The 22,871-nt window shown below is 36.5% G+C and overlaps 6 protein-coding genes across 9 annotated transcripts; 5 read left to right on the top strand and 1 right to left on the bottom strand.

Annotated features, from left to right (window-relative positions):
- The first annotated feature begins 4,868 nt into the window (after nucleotides 1-4,868).
- Nucleotides 4,869-6,332, top strand: LOC147945179 (uncharacterized). Its single transcript, XM_087509136.1, has one exon. The coding sequence runs from the start codon at nucleotides 4,869-4,871 to the stop codon at nucleotides 6,330-6,332; it is 1,464 nt and encodes a 487-aa protein (XP_087365262.1).
- On the top strand, nucleotides 6,332-7,138 carry LOC147945180 (uncharacterized). The gene has a single exon (XM_087509137.1). The coding sequence runs from the start codon at nucleotides 6,332-6,334 to the stop codon at nucleotides 7,136-7,138; it is 807 nt and encodes a 268-aa protein (XP_087365263.1).
- Nucleotides 7,139-10,138: 3,000 nt separating this feature from the next.
- LOC104779500 (microtubule-associated protein 70-3) lies at nucleotides 10,139-14,536 on the top strand. 2 transcript variants are annotated; one of them, XM_087509685.1, is made up of 12 exons: nucleotides 10,139-10,758; nucleotides 10,840-11,132; nucleotides 11,322-11,407; nucleotides 11,854-11,919; nucleotides 12,016-12,186; nucleotides 12,289-12,459; nucleotides 12,559-12,714; nucleotides 12,825-12,971; nucleotides 13,094-13,165; nucleotides 13,259-13,783; nucleotides 13,878-14,071; nucleotides 14,175-14,536. In XM_087509685.1, exons 2-12 carry the CDS (start codon nucleotides 10,877-10,879, stop codon nucleotides 14,215-14,217), a joined length of 1,887 nt encoding a protein of 628 aa, XP_087365811.1. In that variant the 5' UTR covers nucleotides 10,139-10,758; nucleotides 10,840-10,876; the 3' UTR covers nucleotides 14,218-14,536. The 2 variants fall into 2 exon arrangements, with proteins under 2 accessions (XP_087365811.1, XP_087365812.1); XM_087509686.1 differs by having other exon boundaries at nucleotides 10,259-10,758; nucleotides 14,178-14,536.
- Nucleotides 14,478-17,167, top strand: LOC104779498 (two-component response regulator ARR14). 3 transcript variants are annotated; one of them, XM_019244434.2, is made up of 6 exons: nucleotides 14,478-15,393; nucleotides 15,532-15,591; nucleotides 15,684-15,836; nucleotides 15,925-16,326; nucleotides 16,414-16,490; nucleotides 16,577-17,167. In XM_019244434.2, exons 1-6 carry the CDS (start codon nucleotides 15,315-15,317, stop codon nucleotides 17,000-17,002), a joined length of 1,197 nt encoding a protein of 398 aa, XP_019099979.1. In that variant the 5' UTR covers nucleotides 14,478-15,314; the 3' UTR covers nucleotides 17,003-17,167. The 3 variants fall into 3 exon arrangements, with proteins under 3 accessions (XP_019099979.1, XP_010502167.1, XP_010502166.1); XM_010503865.3 differs by having other exon boundaries at nucleotides 14,478-15,354; XM_010503864.3 differs by having other exon boundaries at nucleotides 15,349-15,591.
- On the bottom strand, nucleotides 14,561-15,178 carry LOC104779499 (uncharacterized). Its single transcript, XM_010503866.2, has one exon. The coding sequence runs from the start codon at nucleotides 15,176-15,178 to the stop codon at nucleotides 14,645-14,647; it is 534 nt and encodes a 177-aa protein (XP_010502168.1). The 3' UTR covers nucleotides 14,561-14,644.
- A 2,732-nt stretch (nucleotides 17,168-19,899) lies between the features above and the next one.
- On the top strand, nucleotides 19,900-20,685 carry LOC109132415 (uncharacterized). The gene is made up of 2 exons (XM_087509138.1): nucleotides 19,900-20,193; nucleotides 20,266-20,685. The coding sequence occupies exons 1-2, from the start codon at nucleotides 19,900-19,902 to the stop codon at nucleotides 20,683-20,685; spliced, it is 714 nt and encodes a 237-aa protein (XP_087365264.1).
- The last annotated feature ends 2,186 nt before the right edge of the window (nucleotides 20,686-22,871 follow it).

The following is a 22,871-nucleotide window of genomic DNA, read 5'->3' on the forward strand; positions in this document are numbered from 1 at the left end:
ACTTACAAGTAAAGTGGACGAATTAGCCTCAGCTATATTGTTCGTCGAACTTCAAACCATGAAAGGTTACAATAACTTTTTGGGTTAAAAAAACAAAATTCTGTGTCCCTTACACAAGTTAACAATGTGAACAATATTATATGATTATATATGTAACGTATTAAATTAATACTATTAATAAAAAGGGATTTTGGCCAAAAATGTCATTTTCCCCAAAAAAAACTTCTGTAAAATGCCATTTTTGTTTTTTCTTCCGAGAAATGTCATTTTCGCATATGAGGGGGAGGTATGATAAAACTAAAATAGCCTTGCTTATTGTCTGAGAAATTTGCACACGGGAGAATTCAAAGAGAAAGAAATTTTTGAAGGGTTGGTCGACATTATTGACAATGGGACTGACATTAATGGCAGCGGCTTGGAGCTATAGTTGTTTATGGGGTAAATAAAATTAATTAATTGTTGTTAATAAAGAAAAAAGTAGTTAGAGATAAGAGTAAACAGATCTAAAGAAAGAGATTGGCGACGACAAGGAATAGTTAATTGTGGTCGGAGAATCGGAGGTATGTCTTCACATTTAATATGGTTTCAGACAATGAAACATGTACTTTCACATTTATTTTGGTTTGTTGTTAGAGAATGTTGTTGGTGGGAGAGAATGTTGTTGTGAGTATTGAATGTGTTAAATGTTGATGCAGATGGACGGGAGAGTGTGTTTGCTTGTGGGTGAGTGGACATGTTCAAACATGGGGTGTGGAAGTTTGTTGTCCGTCGCGGGCAAATGGCCAGGTTTTTGTCCATCGGCAGAGCGACAACGTTTGCAGGAGTGAAGGAGAAGATAATAGAGCTGTTGGGGCTAAAACCTGAGGAGAGAATTTATTTACTTGTCCACACAAAATAGAAGAAAGTCCACTACTATATAGAGATATACCTTGACATTTCTATGTTCTCTTTTGATCGCTTAACATCAGCATCGTCTGCGTCCTCGCCCGACCTACAATGGGCAGAAGGTTGTATGGAATCAACGGCAATGAACATTAATACGGTTTGATAGACTAATGGTGGGTAGACATATACATTGAATTCAGACTGTGGTCCATCAATGGAGCATCGATACCAAAAGGGGCTGCTTCATTGGGGGAATTGCAATAAGAAGATGGTTGAACATCAGCAGGCTCTGCAACCTCGCACGTCCTGCAATGAACCCAAATACGCTTTGACATACTAATGATTGGGTGGACAATAAACATTGTTGGCGGATCGTGGTCCGTCATTAAATGCGGGAGCGATAGACAAATGTTTGGGTAGACATGATTAAAGAAAAATTATGGGCATAACTACCTTCGTTGATGGTTAGTGTCCTCCGAATAGGGCAGATTCCTAGATGAGTGTTCATCAGGCCTGCAATGGGGACAAGAATTGAGGAGTCAATCACAGATCCAGCATCCGTTACACAAGTCTCTAAAAGTTTGAAGGAGACACAATATAGATGGACAACGGCTGGTAGACTAATTTGGTGGACACAAAAGATATAAGCAATATAGTCTACCTAAAGCTTAAGCAGTTAAACAGTCTAGATGGACAAAAAAGCATCCTTACGCAATAAAGTCTACCTAAAACCTCACGCTAGTTTCATGTCTATCAAAGCAGTTTTCACCGTAAGGAACAACAAAAGAAAACAAAACACAGAGGAAGAAGAGGGTTGGAAGTTGGAAGGAGACACAATATAGATGGACAACGACTGATAGACTAACTTGGTGGACACAAAAGCTATAAGCAGTATAGTCTACCTAAAGCTTAAGAAGTTAAACAGTCTAGATGGACAAAAAAAGCATCCTTACGCAATAAAGTCTACCTAAAACCTCACGGTAGTTTCATGTCTATCAAAGCGATTTTCACCGTGACGAACAACAAAAACAACAAAACACAGAGGAAGATGAGGGTTGGTTGGCCAACAGAGTTACCTGCGACCGGCAGTATCAGTAAGATCTCCTTCACTAATTCCGGCATCGGGTATCTGGACCACTGAAACGAATGAAAGTAAGGGCAAAGCACACAACAACACAAAATAACTAGAATTTAGGGCAATTTTATCTGAAATCATAATAATTGTCGGGGTTCTTAACTTCGGGACGAGTTTCCAGTGCTTCCGCTGGCGCGGTGGCCGGAGCGAAAGGAGGAGGATTGACCCGTAGAAGGGTTTGAAATATGAAATTCATCATTTTGAGATTGTAATACTTCGGCGGCTCCCAGAATAGTATGGCGGTTGTCGGAATATGAACGGAGGTTAAAAGTCGCAAAAGTTGTGATCTTTTATTTGAAGAAAAGCAAAATAAAGTGATTTTTTAGAATAATAACTATGAAAAAGAGAAGATTGGTTCAATAAATCGCCGAAGGACAGTAATTAATTGATCTTACAACTTTAACTCACTTCATAAAAAATTGTTTTTATTTTATTTTTCTCTCTAGCCCGACGCTTCATTCACGCGGCCACTCAATTGAGGGCAAAAAGGTCTTTTTGAACACTATATGACCGACGGGAAAACGAGTAATGTAAAATGGCATTCATGGCATAGTTAACACTTTTCTCTAATAAAAACTTTCTCTAACAAAATCGTGTTAAGACACTTTTGACTCACGAGGACGTGACTTGTAGTGAGGACAGATTATATGGTTAATAATGAAAATTCTAAAGAATTGTCCGATTGGTAGATTTACTTCTCAATTCTGATAGCTTTTTTTTTTTTGGGGCTAAGCTATAGTTATAAACATTTGCATATAAAGTCACATGGTCCATGGTCCTTTTATATACTAGAAGACCCATTGGAGAAAATACATGACATACAGTAGTAGGAAATGTGAACCTTTTCTTTAAATTGTTATTGTGACTATTGTTGATTGATATAAAACATAGGAAAAATGGTTGCCAGCTACTTAAAATATAGGCCAACACATGACTACACATACAAACAATATAAATATTTTGTTAACTATGTGAACTATTGTTATTACATAAGGACATCCATAATCAAACATAGGTTATTTGTACAACACCATAAACATTCAACTCCGGTGTTTGATTGCCAAACAAAATTATATACCAAAAAAAAATTAAAAATTTTATGACATAGATAATTAGTTACCTAATTCTCACTTCCAAAATTAGTTACTAGATAGAAAAGGAAGTTATTGTCAGATCTATCTAGTAACTAATTTTGTTAACACAAAAAAATACCAAAACAATATAATATAATTATAACACCAATATTTTATGTGTAGTAGATATTTTTATCAAACTAAAACAAACATATACATTTTCCTTTTAAAAATCATTTTTTATTTTGTAATTTCAAAAGTAGGGGTTTTGAATATTTTTTTTCCTTTATACTTATTTATAAGATTATGCCATTTGAAATATATCCAAGGCATTGCCAACTATTTCTTTGATTTTACAAAACTAATCTTTGATTTTACAAAATCAACTTTTTTTAATTATGTCTTTCATGTAAATAAATAGAATTTTTATTATTTTCTTCCTTTCTTTTTCTTAGTAAAAACGAATAAATAGTTGGCAATGTCTTGCATAAAACCCCAACCTGTGAAAATACAAAATAAAAAATGATTTTCAAAGGAAAAGATATATATTTGTTATAGTTTTATGAAAAAATCTACTACACATAAAATTTTTGGTGGTATAGTTTTATTATATTACTTTTGGTATATTTTCTGTATTAACAAAATTAGTTACTAGATATACCACAAATTTTGTTTGTCCTATAATTTTTAATTTTTTTGGGTATATAATTTTTTTATATATTTTTTGTCAAATAACTTTTTGTTGTTATTTTTTTTGTAAATTATACAAATCATTTATCTTTTTATTTATTTATCAAAAATACATAAAATATATATATATTATTTTTAGAAAAAAAATTTGAATATTTTTTTTGGTTATCGCCAATCAACACTGGTTAACGCCGGTTAACACTGGTCAACGTCGGTCAACACTGATCAACGTCGGTCAACACTGATCAACGCCGGATTCTGGCCAACTAAACACCAGAGTTGAATGTTTATGGTGTTGTACATATAACCGGTGTTTGTTTATGGATGTTTTTATGTGATGACAATAGTTCACGTAGTTAACAAAACATTTATATTGTTTGTATGTGTGACTATGTGTTGGTCTATACTTCAAATATGGCAATCATTTTTTCCTAAAACATATACTATATATTCATAAAATATTATTTTGTCGACAAATTCATTAATTATTTTATTTTACTTAGTTATAGACACAATAATAGTATTTACTAAGAAAACTATTATAAAATCTCTTAAGAATTAATATATCTCGTAGGCAAGAATTAAGAAAAATGGATTTGTGTGTGACGCAAATTAATGAATTGTCTCTCTATCAATAACTCTCTCTCGTCGCTTGGCTGTGACTGTGGCTGTGACTTCATTACTTACACACAAAATCAGGACTATAACCATATTTAATTATTTTTACTCATAAAAACCTCTTTTAAATCCTTTTCTTTTGTAAATCGGAGGAAATTTATTCTAAAAGAGGTTATAGAGCTTAGGACTCTCTTATTTTAAAAGAGATTTCGTTCTTCTAGAATATAGAGCTTGTGTGTGGAAAACCATTTTCCCTTTAGCCTTTACAACCTGATTATACTCTTTGGTTAACCTAATTCTCACTTCCTTTTCTCAAACTTAGTGTTTTTCTACTGTTTTTCTTTGGTGAATAGTAGATCTGAGTTTGCTTGGTCGGTTTTGAGAATTTTCAACTTGTTTACTCAGTTTATCCGGTGTGTTCGGTTCCCTGGTATTCTATTTCGCAGTTCTCGAATACAAAGTGAAAGATGTCGGTGGCTATGGACAAAGCTTTGATGGCGATGTCGCTTGAAGATGATGATATCCCGTTCTCTCTTCCAGATCTACCGGAATTCAGCTCTTGTGAAAGGAATGAGTTGAGTTTAGTTGGAAGGATCCTGAATCTTGATTGTCAGTCAGTTGCGGGAGCGATCCATGAAATGCCAAGGAAGTGGCAAAAATATGATAAGGTTAGAGGAATAGCTTTATCAAGAGAGAAATTCCAGTTTATATTCTCTAGTGAACATGACTTAGAGGATGTCCTTCTGAAAGGCTTTCATACGCATAATGAATGGGGGATAGTGGTGGAACGATGGTCAGAGATCCCACCTCCAAATTCTCTCCAATTTGTGACCTTATGGGTGCAAATTCGTAACATTCCAATCAATCACTATACTGCAGCAACGATTACTTCGATTGGAGAACTTCTTGGGCAAGTCTTGCAAGTAGCGTTTGATCCTGATATTACTCAAGCTAACCCGTATGTGCGAGCACAAATCCGTTTTGATGTATCTAAGCCATTAAGAAAATCCAAGGTGATAGGCCTACCTCACAACCAGTCAGCAGAAATCTTTTTCCATTACGAGCGTGTCCAGAAAAGATGCTATAACTGCCAGAGGCTTTCTCATGAATCGACAGTATGTCCTCTACTGATGAAAAACAGAGAAGACTTGGCTCTTGCTAGAAGAAAAGGGGAAACAATTCCAAAACCTAAGACTAGTCTGGCTTTAAAAGAGAATGATCCGCTGTTTGGAGTTCTGGGAGAGCATCAAGTTGGTATTAACCCTTTGTCTGGGCGGCCTCGTATCGCCCCTGAAGTCTTGGAAGGTATGCGGCAGTATCTTCTATCAGAAAATGGTGAAGAGCTGTTAGTAAAGGTAGCAAGAGTAAAGAAGTCAGTTGCGGAGGCTGAAAAGTCCCCTTTTACCCACAAATTGACTCTAAGCTTGGAACCGGTCCCTCGTATATCCCACAATGTGGACATTGGAAAAGGTCGGGTCTTCGGTTATCATACTGATGGGGCGAATTCATCATCAAGTAAGGATACTCAGGTTGGCCATGTGACTTTGGCAGGTGACCTCAATCCTTTTGCCGATTATGAGAGGGCAGGTGAAAGTTCCTATGGAAGTCCTCTTGTTGCTTTGTCAGATTCGTCTCTATCCTCTGATTCTTTTAAGACTAGTTCTTCGGTTTATAGGATAGGCTTCTCTGAAGCTAGTCCTTCCGGCTCTAGTCTTAAAACGAAAAAGCCTAGGAAAAGGCAACAAAAGAAAGCTAGAATGTTGAAAGGAAAAGATGGGAAGATTGAGACTACTAAAGTGATAAAAATTCCAGGCCTTACCAAAGGATTAGTGGAGAAAAGGAAAGCAGGTATCGAACTGGATGGTGCATCCAATGCTGTAAAAGCAAAAGTACCATTGATAGTCCCAAAGGAGGGACTGTCCAACATCTGATGAGCTTTCTGAGCTGGAACTGCCAGGGTTTGAGGCGTCCTCAAGATCTGACAGTTCCTCGTCTCATGGAATTGCGAAAAAAGCATTTTCCTGAGATCCTGTTTCTAATGGAGACTATGAATTGTAAAGATGTTATTGTAGATATTCAAGTTTGGCTGGGGTACGACAATGTACATACAATTGATCCAGTTGGGTCTTGTGGAGGTTTAGCTGTTTTTTGGAAGAAAAATGTGGATATAGTTGTTATCTTTGAAGATAAGAATGTTGTGGATTTATCTGTACAGTTTGGAGGGCATAGTTTCTATCTGTCGTGTGTATACGGGAACCCAAATGTGAAGTTTAGACAAGATGTATGGGAAAGAATCACTAGAATAGGACTTACCAAAAAAGAGAGTTGGTGTATGGTGGGTGATTTCAATGAAATCCTAAACAACATAGAGAAAATTGGTGGACCAAGACGGGCTGATTCGTCATTTCTACCTTTCTCCTGTATGCTAAAAGATTGTGGTATGAGTGAATTATCTAGCACGGGGAATAGCTTCACCTGGGGCGGAAGAAGATGCTCTCATTGGGTCCAAAACAAATTGGATAGATGTTTTGCCAACAAGGAATGGCTGTCTAAGTTTCCGGTTGCGAATCAAGCCTTTCTACCTAAAAGAGGATCAGATCACCGTCCTGTTCTAGTGAATCTGTTTTCGTCTCAAGACTCTTACAAAGGCTCATTCAGATTTGACAAGAGAATGTTACACAAGCCAATGGTGAAAGAAGCTATTTCATGCATGGAATCAGAATTCAAATACTGGTGAAGCTTCTGTTTCTATGAGAATTAGGAACTGCAGGAAAGCTTTAAGCAGATGGAAATAGGGTAATGATCTCAATTCTAAGGAAAAGATTACTAAGATTAAAGAAGAACTGGAAGTTGTCCAATCCTCAAGTTCTTCATCTGCAATTCAAATGGCTGTCCTAAAACGCAAACTGGTTGAAGCGTACAGAGAAGAAGAAAGTCATTGGAAACAGAAGAGTAGGGCGAAATGGATGATTGAAGGGGATAACAATACAAAATTCTTTCATGCCTCGGTCAAGAACACCAGAAACAAGAATGGGTTAGATAAGCTTGTTGACATCAATGGGATTGTTCACAGCTCAGAGGCTTCAAAAGGCGAAATAGCAGCTTCCTACTTTCAAAATCTCTTCTCAACTTCTGTACCGACTAACTCACAAGCGATGTTGGATGGTATAATACCAAGAGTGACTGATGGCATGAACCAATTTTTGTTGTCTGTTGTGTCAAAAGAGGAAGTTAAAAATGCAGTGTTCTCAATTAAACCCTCTAGTTCACCTGGAGCTGATGGAATGACTGGACTATTCTTTCAACAATATTGGGAGGTTGTTGGCGATCAGATTACCAAGGAAGTGCTAAATTTCTTTGAAAATGGTGTATTCCCGATAGAATGGATTCCCAAAAAGATTAATTCGCCTTTGATGAGTGATTTGAGACCTATCAGCTTGTGTTCTGTTCTTTACAAGGTGGTGTCCAAAATTTTGATGGCAAGATTGCAGCCTTTACTGCCTGAGATCATGTCACCAAATCAATCAGCTTTTATACCTGAAAGGCTGATTTCGGATAACATTCTTATTGCTCATGAAGCTGTTCATGCTCTCCGAACTCATAAGGATATCTCAAAAGGCTATATGGCGGTGAAAACAGATATGTCAAAGGCTTATGACAGAATGGAATGGTCCTACTTAGAAGGAGTGTTGATTGCTTTAGGTTTTCATAGGAAATGGGTGTCCTTGATTATGTTTTGTGTGACTATAGTGTCTTATATTGTTCTTATTAATGGTCAGCCATTTGGTCTCATCAACCCACAACGTGGTTTAAGACAGGGTGATCCTCTGTCCCTGGCTCTTTTCATTCTATGTGTTGAAGGTCTGACTCACTTGCTCAACAAAGCTGAACTTAATGGTCAAATAAGTGGGATCTAATTCTCATCTCAAGGACCTGCGATTCATCACCTCCTTTTGGCAGATGATAGCCTTTTTATGGTAAAAGCTTCTCTAGATCAAGCAACAACACTACAAGGCATCCTTAATGACTACGGGAATGTTACAGGACAGCTGATAAATCTTGACAAATCCTCCATCACATTTGGGAACAAAGTCGATGCTGGGTTGAGGCTTCAAATTCAAGGCAAGCTGGGAATTTTTAAAGAAGGTGGAACAAGCACTTACCTAGGGCTTCCTGAATGTTTTAGTGGATCAAAGTGTGATTTGCTAGCCTACATCCATGATAAAATGAAAAGTAGGATGTCTGGTTGGTTTGCTCGATCCTTATCTCAAGGAGGGAAAGAAGTCCTTCTGAAAGCGGTGGCCATGGCTATGCCAGTATTCACAATGTCTTGTTTCAAACTTCCAAAAAAGACTTGTGAGAACTTGACATCGGCAATGTCAGCCTTCTGGTGGGACTCTACAGAGGACAAAAGGAAAATGCATTGGATTGGATGGGATAAATTGTGTCTACCGAAGCACTTAGGTGGTTTGGACTTTAAAAATATAGAAGTTTTCAACCAAGCTCTCCTAGCCAAACAAGCTTGGAGGATCCTCCAAGATGGAAACAGCCTTTTTGCTCTTTTCTTCAAAAGCAGATAATTTGAAGAGGGTGATTTCTTAAATGCAGACCTTGGCTATAGACCTTCATTTGCTTGGAGAAGTATTCTACATGGTAGAGATCTTATGAAAAGAGGGTTGAGACAAATGATTGGTGATGGTAACTCTATCTATGTCTGGTCTTCTAGATGGATTCTTGATGGAGTCATGAGAGCTCCCCTCATGAAGAATATTATCTTTGATTTGGATCTAAAGGTTAAAGAATTGATTGACGATGCTACTCTTTCCTGGGATATAACAAAACTGAACTACCACTTCTATCCAAGGGATGTAGAGCTGATTTGTAAACTTAAGCCAGTCCCATTTTCAAAAGACTTTCTTATTTGGGAATACACAAAAAGTGGAGCTTACACAGTCAAGTCTGGCTATTGGGTGGCTTATCAAAGGGAGCATATTGATTTAGTAACAGAGGCTCTTATGCAACCCTCTACCCTTCTTATAAAAGATCAGCTTTGGAAGTCTAATACAATAACAAAGATCAAGACATTCATGTGGAAAGCTATGTCGGGTGGTATTCCAATTGCTGATAAAATGATAGCTAGAGGTCTAAAAGTCGACTCAAGATGCCAAATCTGTGGTTCTGAAGGAGAATCTACCAATCATGTCCTTTTCTCATGTACGGTAGCAAGACAAATCTGGGCACTCTACAACTTCCCTGCCCCAGAAAATGGTTTTGACTCTCAGTCTCTATTCCAGAACATGCATTATTTGGTGCTTGTGAGCAAAAACATCAAAGTGCAGATGGAGGTTAGGAAAGCTTACCCGTGGATCCTTTGGAAACTATGGAAAAACAGAAATCTCTTTAGCATTGAAGGGAAAAGTTTTAGTGCTCCTGCAACAGTTATAAAGATCAGAGAAAATGTCCAGGAATGGTTGGATGCTCAAGCCTTGACCGAAAAAACTGCAGAGTTAGCAAGGCAAAGCCATACACGGGTTAAAAACTCATGGAACCCCCTCCCCATGGTTGGTTAAAATGTAATATAGCGTCGTCGTGGAACAAGATCTCAAATTCCAGTGGAGCAGCGTGGGTTGTTAGAAATGCTTCAGGAGTTGTCTTATTGCACAGCAGAAAATCGTTCGCCTCTGTTTTCGACAAACTTGATGCTAGTATTCATGGATGGCTATGGTCTATTGAGAGTATGAAAAGTCACAACCTCAATAGGATCATTTTTGCTTCAGAGGACAAAGAACTGATAAGTTCTGTTCTCAGGCCGAGTGCGTGGCCATCTTTCAAACTGCAGTCATTTCTGTTAGGTGCAGGCTTTGAAAATTTTTTGGATTGAAAACTTTTTGTGGAAGACAAGAACTCAAATCTTGCGGTTCACCTAATATCTCAGAGCGTAACAAGAGAGGATCGTCGCCAATCGTACGTAGCAACTGGTTTCCCCTGTTGGTTACAACAGCTTTTTGAAGAGGATATGGATAGAATCTAACTGTTTGTCTTTGCTAGTATGATTGCCTCTAATCCTCTGTAACCCTTTCTCGTATCAATATAATCTTTCAGTGAAAAAAAAAAAAAAAAATCCTTTTCTTTTGTCTCCCCCAACAAAAAAAAAAAAAGAAAAAAAAAGGAAGTTGCTAATTTCTCACTTGCTTCCTGTATCTCAAAGCAATTAAGCGCCGGTGAAAGAAGCCGAATTCAAACCATAACCCGAGTTCGTCTCCTCCTCCTCAGATTCTTCTTGACGATTCAGTGTTGCTGCGCTTCTTTATTTCTACATTTTGCTTTTTTCGATCTGAGAATGTGCTGATTTATTAGGTTTGTGCGTTTCCTTTTGTGTTTTTGATTTGACTTCTCTAGTGGATTTGGGACTCACTGGTTGCGATTTTTGATGTGTAGAGTTGGTTTATAGATCGGGATTTCAATAAAAAAAAAAATGGAGGAAGGTGGATACGCGGCGTTTGAGGTTAACAATGGAGGACGACCAACAGCGAGTGAGTTTGGTACGGCGGCGAGATCTTCTTCGCCGTCATTGGCTATGTCTTCTTCTTTCCGCGAAGGAGGAAGTAGGGGTTTATCACGGCGGAGGTCAATGAAGCCGAGTTTTGACGCGGATAATGAGTTCATTACTTTACTCCATGGCTCAGATCCGGTTAAAATTGAGCTTAATAGGCTTGAGAACGATGTCAGAGGTACTCTATCACACTCGATCTGTTTCTTTCTGTTGGTTGGTTTCAAGTTTCCCGTTGACATTTTTTTTGATTTTTGTAATTTGATAAAATTTGAGGGGTTTTTAAACTTGTCATTAACGTGCATGAGTGTCACTTGTTGGTTTTGAAACTTTGACTTTTGTGTGGGGGGGGGGGGGGGGGGGGGTGCAGATAAAGATCGGGAATTGTCTGAATCCCAAGCTGAGATCAAAGCCTTGAGGTTGTCTGAACGGCAGAGAGAGAAGGCTGTTGAAGAGGTTAGTTTACTTCCTTGTTTCTTGTTGAAGCAATTCATTGAATTGGAGTTCTATTCCCTAATCAACTTAGTGATTAACATATTGGGGTTTTTTTGTTTGGGTCGTAGTAATGATTAAGAATATCTCTTGACAAATATGTTAAGTTTCTAGATTGCCTTCAGTAAAACTGTTACATTTGGCTATATTAGTATCTGCAGTTAATCTGTTATTGCCCTATCATTTTCACCATATTCTTGAAACCTTGTCTTTAGAAGATGTGTTGTGAATTGGCTCTCACTATTGTTATAGCTAGATTTTGATATGCTTTGTGAGGAAAAATTGTGTTCGTGCTTGCAAAAAAGGATGTGTGTATGAAGCTTATATATTCTATGTCACAGAAATCATCCTTTTTTTTTTATTCATCTTTGTATACTCTGACGCTCTACTCTTTAATTTGATTGCTTAAGCTTACCGAAGAGTTGGGAAAGATGTCGGAGAAGCTCAAACTAACTGAAAACCTTCTTGACAGTAAAGTATGTTTACAATGTTTCCTCTGTAGCTTTTTATTATTTCAATTTTTCCTTTTTCTTTCTGGATTCTGTATTTGATGTTATCACATGTTGCCACAGAACCTTGAAATCAAGAAAATTAACGAAGAGAAAAGGGCTTCCATGGCAGCTCAATTTGCTGCAGAAGCTACTCTTCGAAGGGTTCATGCTGCTCAAAAGGATGACGATATGCCTCCTATTGAAGCCATTCTCGCCCCTTTAGAGGCTGAACTCAAGCTGGCGAGACATGAAGTATTTTTCTTCTGTTCAACCCAATATATATCGTATAATATCCTGGCTTATCGAGTCGTTTTTAAAACGGGGCATTCTGTTTTGCATGTTTTTAATTTGTAGATCGTTAAACTTCAAGATGATAACAGAGCATTGGACCGCCTAACTAAATCGAAGGAAGCAGCTTTGCTTGATGCTGAAAGAACCGTTCAGTCTGCTCTTGCCAAGGCTTCAATGGTTGATGACCTCCAAAATAAAAACCAAGAGTTAATGAAACAGATAGAAATTTGTCAGGTATTACTTTCACCTCCTTTACGCAGCAGTAGTCTAAATTCCTGGATCTATCTCCTTCGTTATCGTGAGCCTCCCTTGTTTATCAATTGTTGAAATTAGGAAGAGAACAGAATTTTGGACAGAATGCACAGACAAAAGGTGGCAGAAGTTGAAAAGTTTACCCAGACTGTGCGAGAGCTTGAAGAAGCTGTTCTTGCTGGTGGTGCAGCTGCAAATGCTGTGAGGGATTACCAGAGGAAATTCCAAGAAATGAATGTAATATAATTAACTTACACGTATAGTGCCTCAGTAGCCTATTGCTACCCTTGTACTTAAAATTCAATTCATGTGCTAATCATAGCAATGGCCATTAATCCTGTTCTTAGGAAGAGAGGAGAGTCCTTGATCGGGAACTGGCTCGTGCCAAAGTAAGTGCAAGCCGGGTTGCAACTGTAGTGGCAAATGAGTGGAAAGATGGTAGCGACAAAGTGATGCCTGTGAAGCAATGGCTCGAAGAACGAAGATTTTTGCAGGTTTTTCTTGATATTTTCTTTTTGGGCTTCTGTTACTGCTTTGAGTTGTGATTCATATTCACCGAAACCCGTAACTTGAGTAAGTACATTCTTTGACCACTTTCCTGTTCCTTTTTCCACAGGGAGAAATGCAACAACTACGTGACAAACTTGCCATATCTGATCGAGCTGCAAAATCTGAAGCTCAGCTGAAGGTAAGAGAACCTTAGTTAGGACTTAGGATCCATATCTTTAGTTTTCCTTATGTCCAAGGCTTTAATTTGAATTGCTGCTTTTGCCGTTTTCAGGAGAAATTTCAACTGCGGCTTAGAGTCTTAGAAGAGAGTTTAAGAGGGCCTCCAAGCGGTGGAAATCGGTCGACACTTGAGGGAAGAAGTATTAGCAACGGGCCGTCCCGAAGACAATCCATTGGCGGAGCTGATATTATTCCAAAACTGACATCGAATGGATTTTTCTCCAAGAGAACACCGAGTTCTCAGTTTAGATCTTTGAATGCTAGTACAAGTACAATATTGAAGCATGCTAAAGGAACATCCAGATCATTTGACGGAGGCAGCAGATCTTTAGATGGGAGTAAACTACTAACAAACGAACCCAGATCGAAGTTTCCAGTGAACCAGTCTTCTGAAGGAAAAAGTGGAGACGAGTCACCTAATTCAACAAAACAAGGAGAATCGGACAAAGCAGCAGCGACAAATAATGATAGTGTCCCAGGAGTATTACATGATTTGCTTCAGAAGGAGGTGATAACTTTAAGGAAAGCTTCTCACGATAAAGATCAAAGCCTTAGAGATAAAGACGAAGCTATTGAGGTCAGTCATTAGTTTTACACTTTTCCAGGAAATGATTTTCTTCTATTTATTTATATTCTCTGATTGAAATACTCTGTCTTGTGTTTTGCTTTAGATGTTGGCGAAGAAGGTTGAAACACTAACAAAGGCTATGGAAGTGGAAGCAAAGAAGATGAGGAGAGAAGTAGCTGCAATGGAGAAAGAGGTTTCCGCTATGCGTGTGGATAACAAAGGATCAGATAGTAGAACGAGACGTCCCTCTACTAACTCAAAAGGAGCTTCAACAACAGCACAGTTGCTTTCTGGAAGGTACTTGACGTTTCTTATTATAATGATCCAATATAATGATTATAAGTTAGTTTCCTTTTTAACTTTAGAGTTGAATGTTTTGTTTGCACAATCGGTGTCTTAGCAGAGGCTCAGGACGAATGGGGATGACGAGGAGTACCCAGTGATCAAAGAAGTCGATTCCACGAGCAAAAGAATTTGAATCTCAATCAGTGGTTAATAGATTGAAGGAATGATAAAAGCATACAAATGTAGAAATCCAATATGGGAAGGTTTGTGTGCTTCTCTAACATAGTAAGATTTCAAGGTAAAAAAAAAAAACAACGGAGAGAAACACTGATTTCAGTTTTATGGCTAACTTATGTGCTGGTGATGTTTATTGGTTTTCTTATATATATAGATAAAGAGTTAGGCTTGTGTTTTAGTTACCCTTTTGAGCCTAGTATGTATGTGTTTTAAAAAAAATCTTATTCTGGATTTTGATTAGTGTGGCTGTTGCAAATCCTGGAATTAGTTTAGAAACAGAGGTGAGATATCGAAATTGTCATCAACATTCATGGACCATAACAAAATATCAAATATGAATACTATGATTCATGAGTTGAGTCTGGTCTCCTTGAAGGCTTGAAAAGAGAGTCCCTTTTGAATGTAATGAATCTGTGATGGATCAAAAGGACCTCTCACTCTATCAATCTTTGTAATCACTGCTCTCTCCGGCAACACACTCCTGGCCGGGTCCACCGCCGTTTCTCCGCTCAGGCACGACGACACTCCTTTAAAGATGATAACTTCCACTTCATCGTCATCAACAATGGCCGTCACAATAAGCGCTTCTTCTCTACACGACTGGCTATAGACCTCCAGCATCGCCATCTCCTCGTTGTACCCGTACTCTTCATCTTCATCTTCCCCTCCTACGACGTCGTCTCTCACCCTTCTCCGAGCACAACACCGGAACGCCTTCCAAGCTCTTCTCTCCGCCACCACCGGAGGCACGGTGAAAAGGGTACACAAGTTTGTGAACGAGGGTATCTTAGTCAATTGAGCTTTCTGTCCGAAAACGAATAATCCGGCTATGCCACCGCATGGTTCCGCCGGCGTGATAAGCATTGTGCTACAGTAGTGCATGAGGACCGTGACCAAAGATTTTGTCTAGATAAGATTTTTTCAAAAGGACTTTTACAAATAAGGGTAGTACTGATGAGTTAAATTACGTCAGAGTGCCACTCACTACAGCTATTACCAACTTAACAGTCGCTTTCGGATGCCTCTCTCTTCAAACCAGTGGCTACTTACTCAACACTGTACCAACTTCAATCATTTCTTGCTTCTCCACAATTTTTGTATCTTTCTTCATCCCCAAATCCTGTTCTCACTTCTCTAGGGTTTTTAAATTACTCACACGAAAGCTGAATCATTGATCTGCAATCAAATGGCGATCAATGATCAGTTTCCTAATGGGTTAAGAATTCTCGTTGTAGATGATGACACTTCCTGCTTGTTCATTCTTGAGAAAATGCTTCTCCGTCTCATGTACCAAGGTCTACTTCAAAGTTCCCACCTTTTCTTAGATTTTACGCTCACATTTTGTTGTTTATCTAAGTTCTCATTGTTACTTTATTTTTGTTCGCAGTTACAATTTGCTCACAAGCTGATGTTGCGTTAACCATTCTAAGAGAGAGGAAAGGCTGTTTCGATTTGGTTCTAAGTGATGTACATATGCCTGGTATGAATGGTTACAAACTTCTCCAACAAGTTGGTCTCGAAATGGATCTCCCTGTCATCAGTAAGACTCTGTTCTTTATTGTCTGTCTCCAAAGATTGAATCTTTATTGTGTCTTTGTATCAATGTTTCCTACACTCTGTTATTCTAGTGATGTCTGCTGATGGAAGAACAACTACAGTCATGACTGGAATCAACCATGGAGCTTGTGATTATCTAATCAAACCAATCCGTCCTGAAGAGCTTAAGAACATTTGGCAGCATGTTGTTAGAAGGAAATGTGTAATGAACAAGGAGTTTCGAAGTTCCCTAGCTATAGAGGATAACAACAAGAAGAACAGTGGCAGCGTCGAGACTGTTTTCTCCGCCAGTGAATGCTCAGAGGGGAGTTTGATGAAACGGAGGACGAAGAAGAAGAAGAGAAGTGTTGATAGAGAAGATAACGAAAATGATGATCTTCTTGATCCTGGGAACTCTAAGAAGTCACGCGTTGTTTGGTCTATTGAATTGCATGAACAATTCGTCAATGCTGTAAACCAACTTGGAATTGACAGTATGATCCTTATTCCTAAACACTTTATATCATTTGTATAAACTTATATTGAGTTGTGCTTATAAAGAATTGCTCTTATTGTTTCAGAAGCTGTACCAAAGCGGATTCTAGAGTTGATGAATGTTCCTGGTTTGAACAGAGAAAACGTGGCTAGTCATTTACAGGTTTGGTTCACTGATTTGATTGAATCTTAATTCATGTATTGCTCTCTCTATAGAGGTTTTAACTGAGTGAGTCAATACAATTGCAGAAGTTCCGATTGTATCTGAAGAGACTAAGTGGTGCGGCTTCGCAGAGTAAAGACACGGAGTGTATCAAAAGATATGAAAACATTCAAGCTTTGGTTTCCTCAGGACAAGTACATCCACAGACATTAGCTGCATTGTTTGGTCAACCAATAGACAATCATCTCTCTGCTAGTTTTGGTGTTTGGATTCCTAATGATGATCTTGGTAGATCACAAACTCAAAACTTTGCGGTTGATGTGTCGTCCGCTTCTAACCGTTCTGTTTCTGTCACTAATCCGATGGCGGTTCATGATCTATCTTCCTCTGCAAATTTCAGTCAGAAAGATGATGTTAACAACAACACAGACCACAGAATCAGACAAGGTTATGGATCAAATGTTAATGAAGAATCTTGGATCTTGGAAAGATCTTCAAGACAACGATATTGAGCAACAACATTGTTGGGCATAATAAGAAGAGTAGGCTCGTGTTTGTTCTGAAACTTTTTCCTTCAAATCTTCAGAATGGGAAGAAAAGCTTGTATCTGCAGCTTAGAACTTGTATTGTATTTGCTAGCTAGCTTTAATGGGAATATAACCATGTTTTAATCTCTAGATTTGACTACCTATCTTTTAATACCAAAACTGAAAATTTTCATTCTTACAATTTTTACAATGTATATGAGTTATTAAAACTCTAGAGACAACTCCAAGGAAATTGTTTTTGATAAATATCAACAAACAATATATTTTCTTGAAAAGTACCCTAATGTTCTTTTCCTTCTAGATGTGGTTTTTAAAATGGTAATGTAAAATCATGAAAAATACAATTTATAATTTTATTTTTGATTAAATATGTAATTTTATTTTAAAGTGAAGACAGAAACTTGTCTTTTTAGACAATAGAAAGTTAGTTTAGAAAATTTCCACCAAAAAGAAAAAAATAGTTTAGAAAATAAAAAATCATATGGTAGTTTTCAAAATATATACCTTATATATGATATACTCCCTCCGTTTTAAAATATAACATATTTTAGCTATAAACATGCATATTAAAAAATGTCTACTTTTAAAAAGTTTAACCAATCGTAAACAAGACTTCATAAAACAAATAATAATAATATATAAAATAAGTCTAAAAATTGTTTAGAAAATTGAAAACATCTTATATTATGAAACAGAACAAAACTTCTAAAAAAATTTATATTATGAAACAAAGAGAGTACATGTTTTTGTTTTTTGGTAGGAGAATAAAAACTATAGATTAAGTGGAATGTATTTAATCTAGTGGGTGTAAAATAAGATAAAAATAACTTCATAATTGCCATGGGTTAGTTCTATTTAGGTTTGATAGTAGAGTGATCATAGTAACCAACATTTTATATAGTCGATGTTTGGATAATGAATAACTTAATTTGGTAACAAATATATAACGGTTGTGAAAGTGATTTGAGTCATAGTGTGTAAAGTTTTTAAGATACTAGATTTTGAACCCACGCTACGCGTGGGTTTAGTTGATATATTTTGATGAAAATTATATATAATTAATGACGGTAATAAAATATTATTTTATAAAAAAATTTAAATTAGTATCAAGGAAAAAAATTAAATTTCAGATACACATTTTTAAAAAATATAAAAATGAGTTGTGTTATAAAATCAAATCTGATAAAAAAAATCATGAATTTAACTCGACGTCGAGGTGATGCGAATCAAACTGATGACCTCACATATCCTAAACAATTTTTTTGACCACCAGAAAAACAAAACAATTTTATCATTATGAATTTAACTCGTTTTCATATTTAATTGATCGCTATGACCTATGTTTTCGTGTTTTTTATTCCATGTTTTCTTATTCTTCATATTGTTTCTTGTCATTCTCATTGTCAAATTTTATGATAATTGTCATCGTTACTTTTACCGTCTGGTTCTTCATTATACTCTTTTTATTCTTCTTTCTCGTCAACTTCTTCACATTCTTCCACTGAAAAACTTTTTTTTTAGACTACCACACAACTTGTTAACCCATCAAACTCCAAGAACAAAATCATTTTTTTCTCATAAAAATAAAAAATAAGATAAAAATAAAAAATTAATGAAAGAATATCAACTTATCTATAAAATCATACACAAAAATATATTTTACAGCTCATAAGAAATAAAAATCACAAACGTAGATAAATAAGATAATTTATGTATTACATCTATTTTATAATATTTTATAATATTTTATAATTTTAAAAGGTTTCGAAATATAAAATTTGAACCTTTTAAAAATTATAATATTTAAAAACTTTTGAAAAGCTAAGAACTTTTAAAAGTTTCAATATTTATAATATTTAAACTTTTAAAAATTTGAAATATTCTAATATTTTTTTTGAAACGTTTTAAAGTTTTAGCTTGATAAAAAAAAAGCTGGATCAAACCGAATAAAACTATTAAACTGGGACGCATGATAAATCAAACTTTCATGCTCATTCGTTGTTGAAAGCATATTAATCTTATTTATAATGGTTCTGAACCATTGTCTAAAAATTTTATAGCCGATGTGGGATATTGTACATAGTTCTTTTATTTCCATAAATTTAAAATTTTCCTTTTTCTAAAAAATTCTGGAAATTTAAAAAATGTTAATGAATGACATGTCAAATCTGGGTTCCGAATTCCAGAGAATCTCGGCGGATCGAGAGTTCAAGTCTTCGGTTACGTTCGAGATAGGTAGAATGATCGGGTGAATGGTTGGACAGCAAAATTTTTATCTAAGGGTGGGAAGGAAGTTCTACTAAGTCGGTGGCTTTGGCCCTTCCTACGCATGTTATGTCTTGTTTCAAACTCCTTCAAGGGTTAACAACCAAATTGACGAGTGCGATTTCAAATTTCTGGTGGAGTTCTGTTGGGAAAGATCGGGGGATTCACTGGGTGGCTTGGGATAAAATGTGTACAGATAAAGCTGAGGGAGGTTTGGGTTTTCGGGATTTGGAGACTTTTAATGACGCTTTATTGGCTAAACAATATTGGCGTTTAATTCAGTTTCCGAATTCCTTATTTGCTCAAGTTTTTAGAGGATGATATTTCAGGAATAGACACCCGTTGATGGCAAAAAACCTTATTCTCCCTCTTTTGGGTGGAGAAGTATTTTCTCAACTAAAAGTTTAGTGGAAAAAAGTGCCCGTTGGACAATTGGGTCAGGGTTCAACATTTCGGTTTGGCATGACCCCTGGATCCCTGGTCAACATCCTCGACCTGCAAATGGTAGGGGACGACTACTACACCCAAATCTAATGGTAAACCATTTGATTAATCCACGGACTAAAGAATGGCATTTACCTATCCTTCAGGAATATATGGATCCGGAGGATATTCAAATTATTTTGAGTTTGCCTATTAGCAAATCTCTTAGACCAGATCGATTGGTGTGGCATTATACACAATCTGGTCGGTACTTGGTTAAGTCAGGTTATAAGGTAGCTCAAGCTATGAAGACTGAAATTGATTATGGTCCCAACTTAAATGACTTGAAGGCAAAGGCTTGGGATTTTCAGGTACCGCCTAAAATTAAACTCTTTTTCTGGCAGATCGCATCGGGCTCTCTTCCGGTGATGGTGCGATTAGCCTCTCGGGGAGTTAATTGTGATACGGTATGTAAGCGATGTGACTTAGAGGAAGAGTCTATTAATCATACTTTATTTGAGTGTCCTCTTTTCTACCAGATTTGGGAGAGGATTTTTGATGGCTCAGACACAGACAAGCTCATGTCTGGTTCGATTTATTCAAACTTGGACTTCATATATGGCAAAAGTTTAACCCCTATGGCTTTAGGCGTTACTCATAGTTTGATACCGTGGCTGGTGTGGTTCTTATGGAAGGATAGGAATAAAAAAGTTTTCCAAGAGTTACAATCAGAGCCAATAGATATCAGTAATCAGGCTTTACGTGAACAATTGTGGTGGGAGGAAGCCCAAATAGCTCCAAGGATTGATTCCAATATGACGGATTCCTCGCATGATCCGGAGTTATTAATTCATTGTCAAGTTGATGGTTCGTGGAAAGCTACCGAAACACATTCAGGTTTAGGATGGTGGTGTGGTGATGGTGAGAATCCAGTGCATCCCCTCTCCATTCAGAGCTAGAAGCATTGTTGTGGGCGATGGAGTGTATCCTTTCCAGAGGGATTGATTGCCGGAGGTTCGAGACAGATTCTGCAGAGTTACTTTCGATGGTGCAAGCTCCGGAGGAGTGGCCGACTTTCTCAACGCTTCTTGATGAGTTCTAGGTGCTTAGTGTCTCCTTGGCTCCATTTACCCTTTCCAAGGTCCCAAGGACGACCAATGAGAGGGCTGATTGCTTAGCTCGTTCTTCTAGATTATTATTATCAGATACGATTTTTGTAAACACTTTTCCTCCTGTTTGGGCAACAAATAGAGGAGTTTTATTTTAATTAATGTTAGGTTGAAAAAAAAAAAGACATGTCAAATCCTGATATGATGTTTAAAATAATTCTTAATATAGAAAACTCTGCAAATTTTTAAAAAATGTTAATTAGTGACATGTCTAATCACAATTGGAGGTTTTAAATCCTATGTGGACGCTTTTAGGAGCTTATAGCTTCTACTTTTTATTAGTATAGATTTAGCTTTGGTTCGGTTATGCCGATAAACCCTACAATATAATTAACATAATGATCCATGTAATATAAGGATCAATTACAAGTTTTAAAATAACCTGTCAAAATAGAAAAAAAATATTAAATTATCAATTGAAAAAAAAACTATATATATAGTTTTTTTGGTCAACAAGAAACTATATTTTATTATTGCAACATCACCTTTCTCATTAATTAGATATTAAATTATTAATGTAGACAAAGAGAGCTTATACTTATATTTACAATATCTAATTACATAAATATAGAAAAATACTTAGGTTCACCCCTAGGGGTGAACCATTGTATTCACCCCCTTACCTCTCAACCAATCAGAATGTTCTATCTAATATTTTATTTAAAAAATAAATCAAAATTAAATTTATAAGTAAAACTAATTAAGGAAACAAATTCTGTATACTTTTATTTAAAGAAAGCTAAATATTGTCTTGATTTAGATTTTACAATTAAACGAGGTTATATATTGGTTTGGGTTTATAAATGAGAATTAGGGTTTAGATTTTATAATTAAAACGAAATTATATGTCGGTTTGGGTTTACAAATGAGGTGGTTAGGGTTTAGATTTTACAATTAGAATAAAATTATATGTCGGTTTGGGTTTACAAATGAGATGGTTAGGGTTTAGATTTTACAATTAGAACAAAATTATATGTCAGTTTGAGTTTACAAATGAGATGGTTAGGGTTTAGATTTAACAATTGGAACGAAACTATATGTCGGTTTGGGTTTAGAAATGAGATGGTTTGGGTTTACAAATGAGATGGTTAGGGTTTAGAAATGTGCTTTTTCTTACATTTTAAACCTCTCTTTTCTAAAAATCAAAACTTTGAATTGGTTTTTTCTTCAATCAGATCTAAAACCTCCTCTTTAATTCCCTGTGCTATTCATCTTAGATTACGGTTTCTGTGTTTGTTTTGTTTCTGCAAATCAAAATCCCCTCTTTTGGATTCGGGATTGTTACATTAACCTTGTTGTGATCCAAAAGTTGATTTTTATTCTCGGGCGAATGTTTTTTTGCAAGTTTGAGTTTTTTTCCTTTTAAAAGATTTGATTATGTCTGATTCTTTTGAGTGATCAATTAAATATGAATCTCTTCTTCTTTTTTTTTTGAAGGATAACTATTCGATCGTAGAAGTTGATTGTGATGCAACCAACTTGAGGAGATGATCAAGCTGAATTATCGGAAGCTTGCTTCAACTGGTTAGTACTCAGATTTTGTTAATTTGCTTTTGATTGAAATTTTTTGGGTGACTAATGTTTTCGAGATTCTTAACTATATGCAGAAGTGGCATCCTTGGTGATATGATGGCTACTTACGAAACTTCAAGGAGACTAATGAAGCTTTTGATGGTAAAGTGGAATATCTTCTCTTTGCTTTTATGTTTTGTTTTAAAGTTTTCTGTTTTCTTAAAACCCAAAAGAAAGGGACTACACATTATATGATTGTGCCTGTCCGGTTTCTAACTTGGGGAAATTGTCCGTAAGGGAAAGGCTTGTCACATACTAATACTATCTATGGTCCCAAAAGACTTAAATCTCTACTGTCTTGCTGTGAGCTAAAAGACCTTTAATAAGGCTTGGACAATGTCCTGAGAAAGTTCAATATTTCTGCTAATTTGATGAAGGATAAAAAGTTCTTAAAAGGGGAATCT

The sequence above is a fragment of the Camelina sativa genome, chromosome 4 (assembly GCF_030686135.1).
Source record: "Camelina sativa cultivar CO46 ecotype springtype chromosome 4, ASM3068613v1".
Taxonomy (NCBI): Eukaryota; Viridiplantae; Streptophyta; class Magnoliopsida; order Brassicales; family Brassicaceae; genus Camelina; species Camelina sativa.

Excerpts from the sequence above, each read along its gene's own strand:
- LOC147945180 (XM_087509137.1), top strand. The coding sequence starts at position 6,332 with ATGAGCTTTCTGAGCTGGAACTGCCAGGGTTTGAGGCGTCCTCAAGAT.
- LOC104779499 (XM_010503866.2), bottom strand. The coding sequence starts at position 15,178 with ATGCACTACTGTAGCACAATGCTTATCACGCCGGCGGAACCATGCGGT.
- LOC109132415 (XM_087509138.1), top strand. The coding sequence starts at position 19,900 with ATGGATCCGGAGGATATTCAAATTATTTTGAGTTTGCCTATTAGCAAA. Across the intron at positions 20,194-20,265 it reads GGGGAGTTAATTGTGATACG|ATTTGGGAGAGGATTTTTGA; the intron begins GTATGTAAGCGA and ends CTTTTCTACCAG.
- LOC147945179 (XM_087509136.1), top strand. The coding sequence starts at position 4,869 with ATGTCGGTGGCTATGGACAAAGCTTTGATGGCGATGTCGCTTGAAGAT.
- LOC104779498 (XM_019244434.2), top strand. The coding sequence starts at position 15,315 with ATGCCTCTCTCTTCAAACCAGTGGCTACTTACTCAACACTGTACCAAC. Across the intron at positions 15,592-15,683 it reads TCTCCGTCTCATGTACCAAG|TTACAATTTGCTCACAAGCT; the intron begins GTCTACTTCAAA and ends TTTTGTTCGCAG. Across the intron at positions 16,327-16,413 it reads AAACCAACTTGGAATTGACA|AAGCTGTACCAAAGCGGATT; the intron begins GTATGATCCTTA and ends TTATTGTTTCAG.
- LOC104779500 (XM_087509685.1), top strand. The coding sequence starts at position 10,877 with ATGGAGGAAGGTGGATACGCGGCGTTTGAGGTTAACAATGGAGGACGA. Across the intron at positions 11,133-11,321 it reads GCTTGAGAACGATGTCAGAG|ATAAAGATCGGGAATTGTCT; the intron begins GTACTCTATCAC and ends GGGGGGGTGCAG. Across the intron at positions 11,920-12,015 it reads AAAACCTTCTTGACAGTAAA|AACCTTGAAATCAAGAAAAT; the intron begins GTATGTTTACAA and ends ATGTTGCCACAG.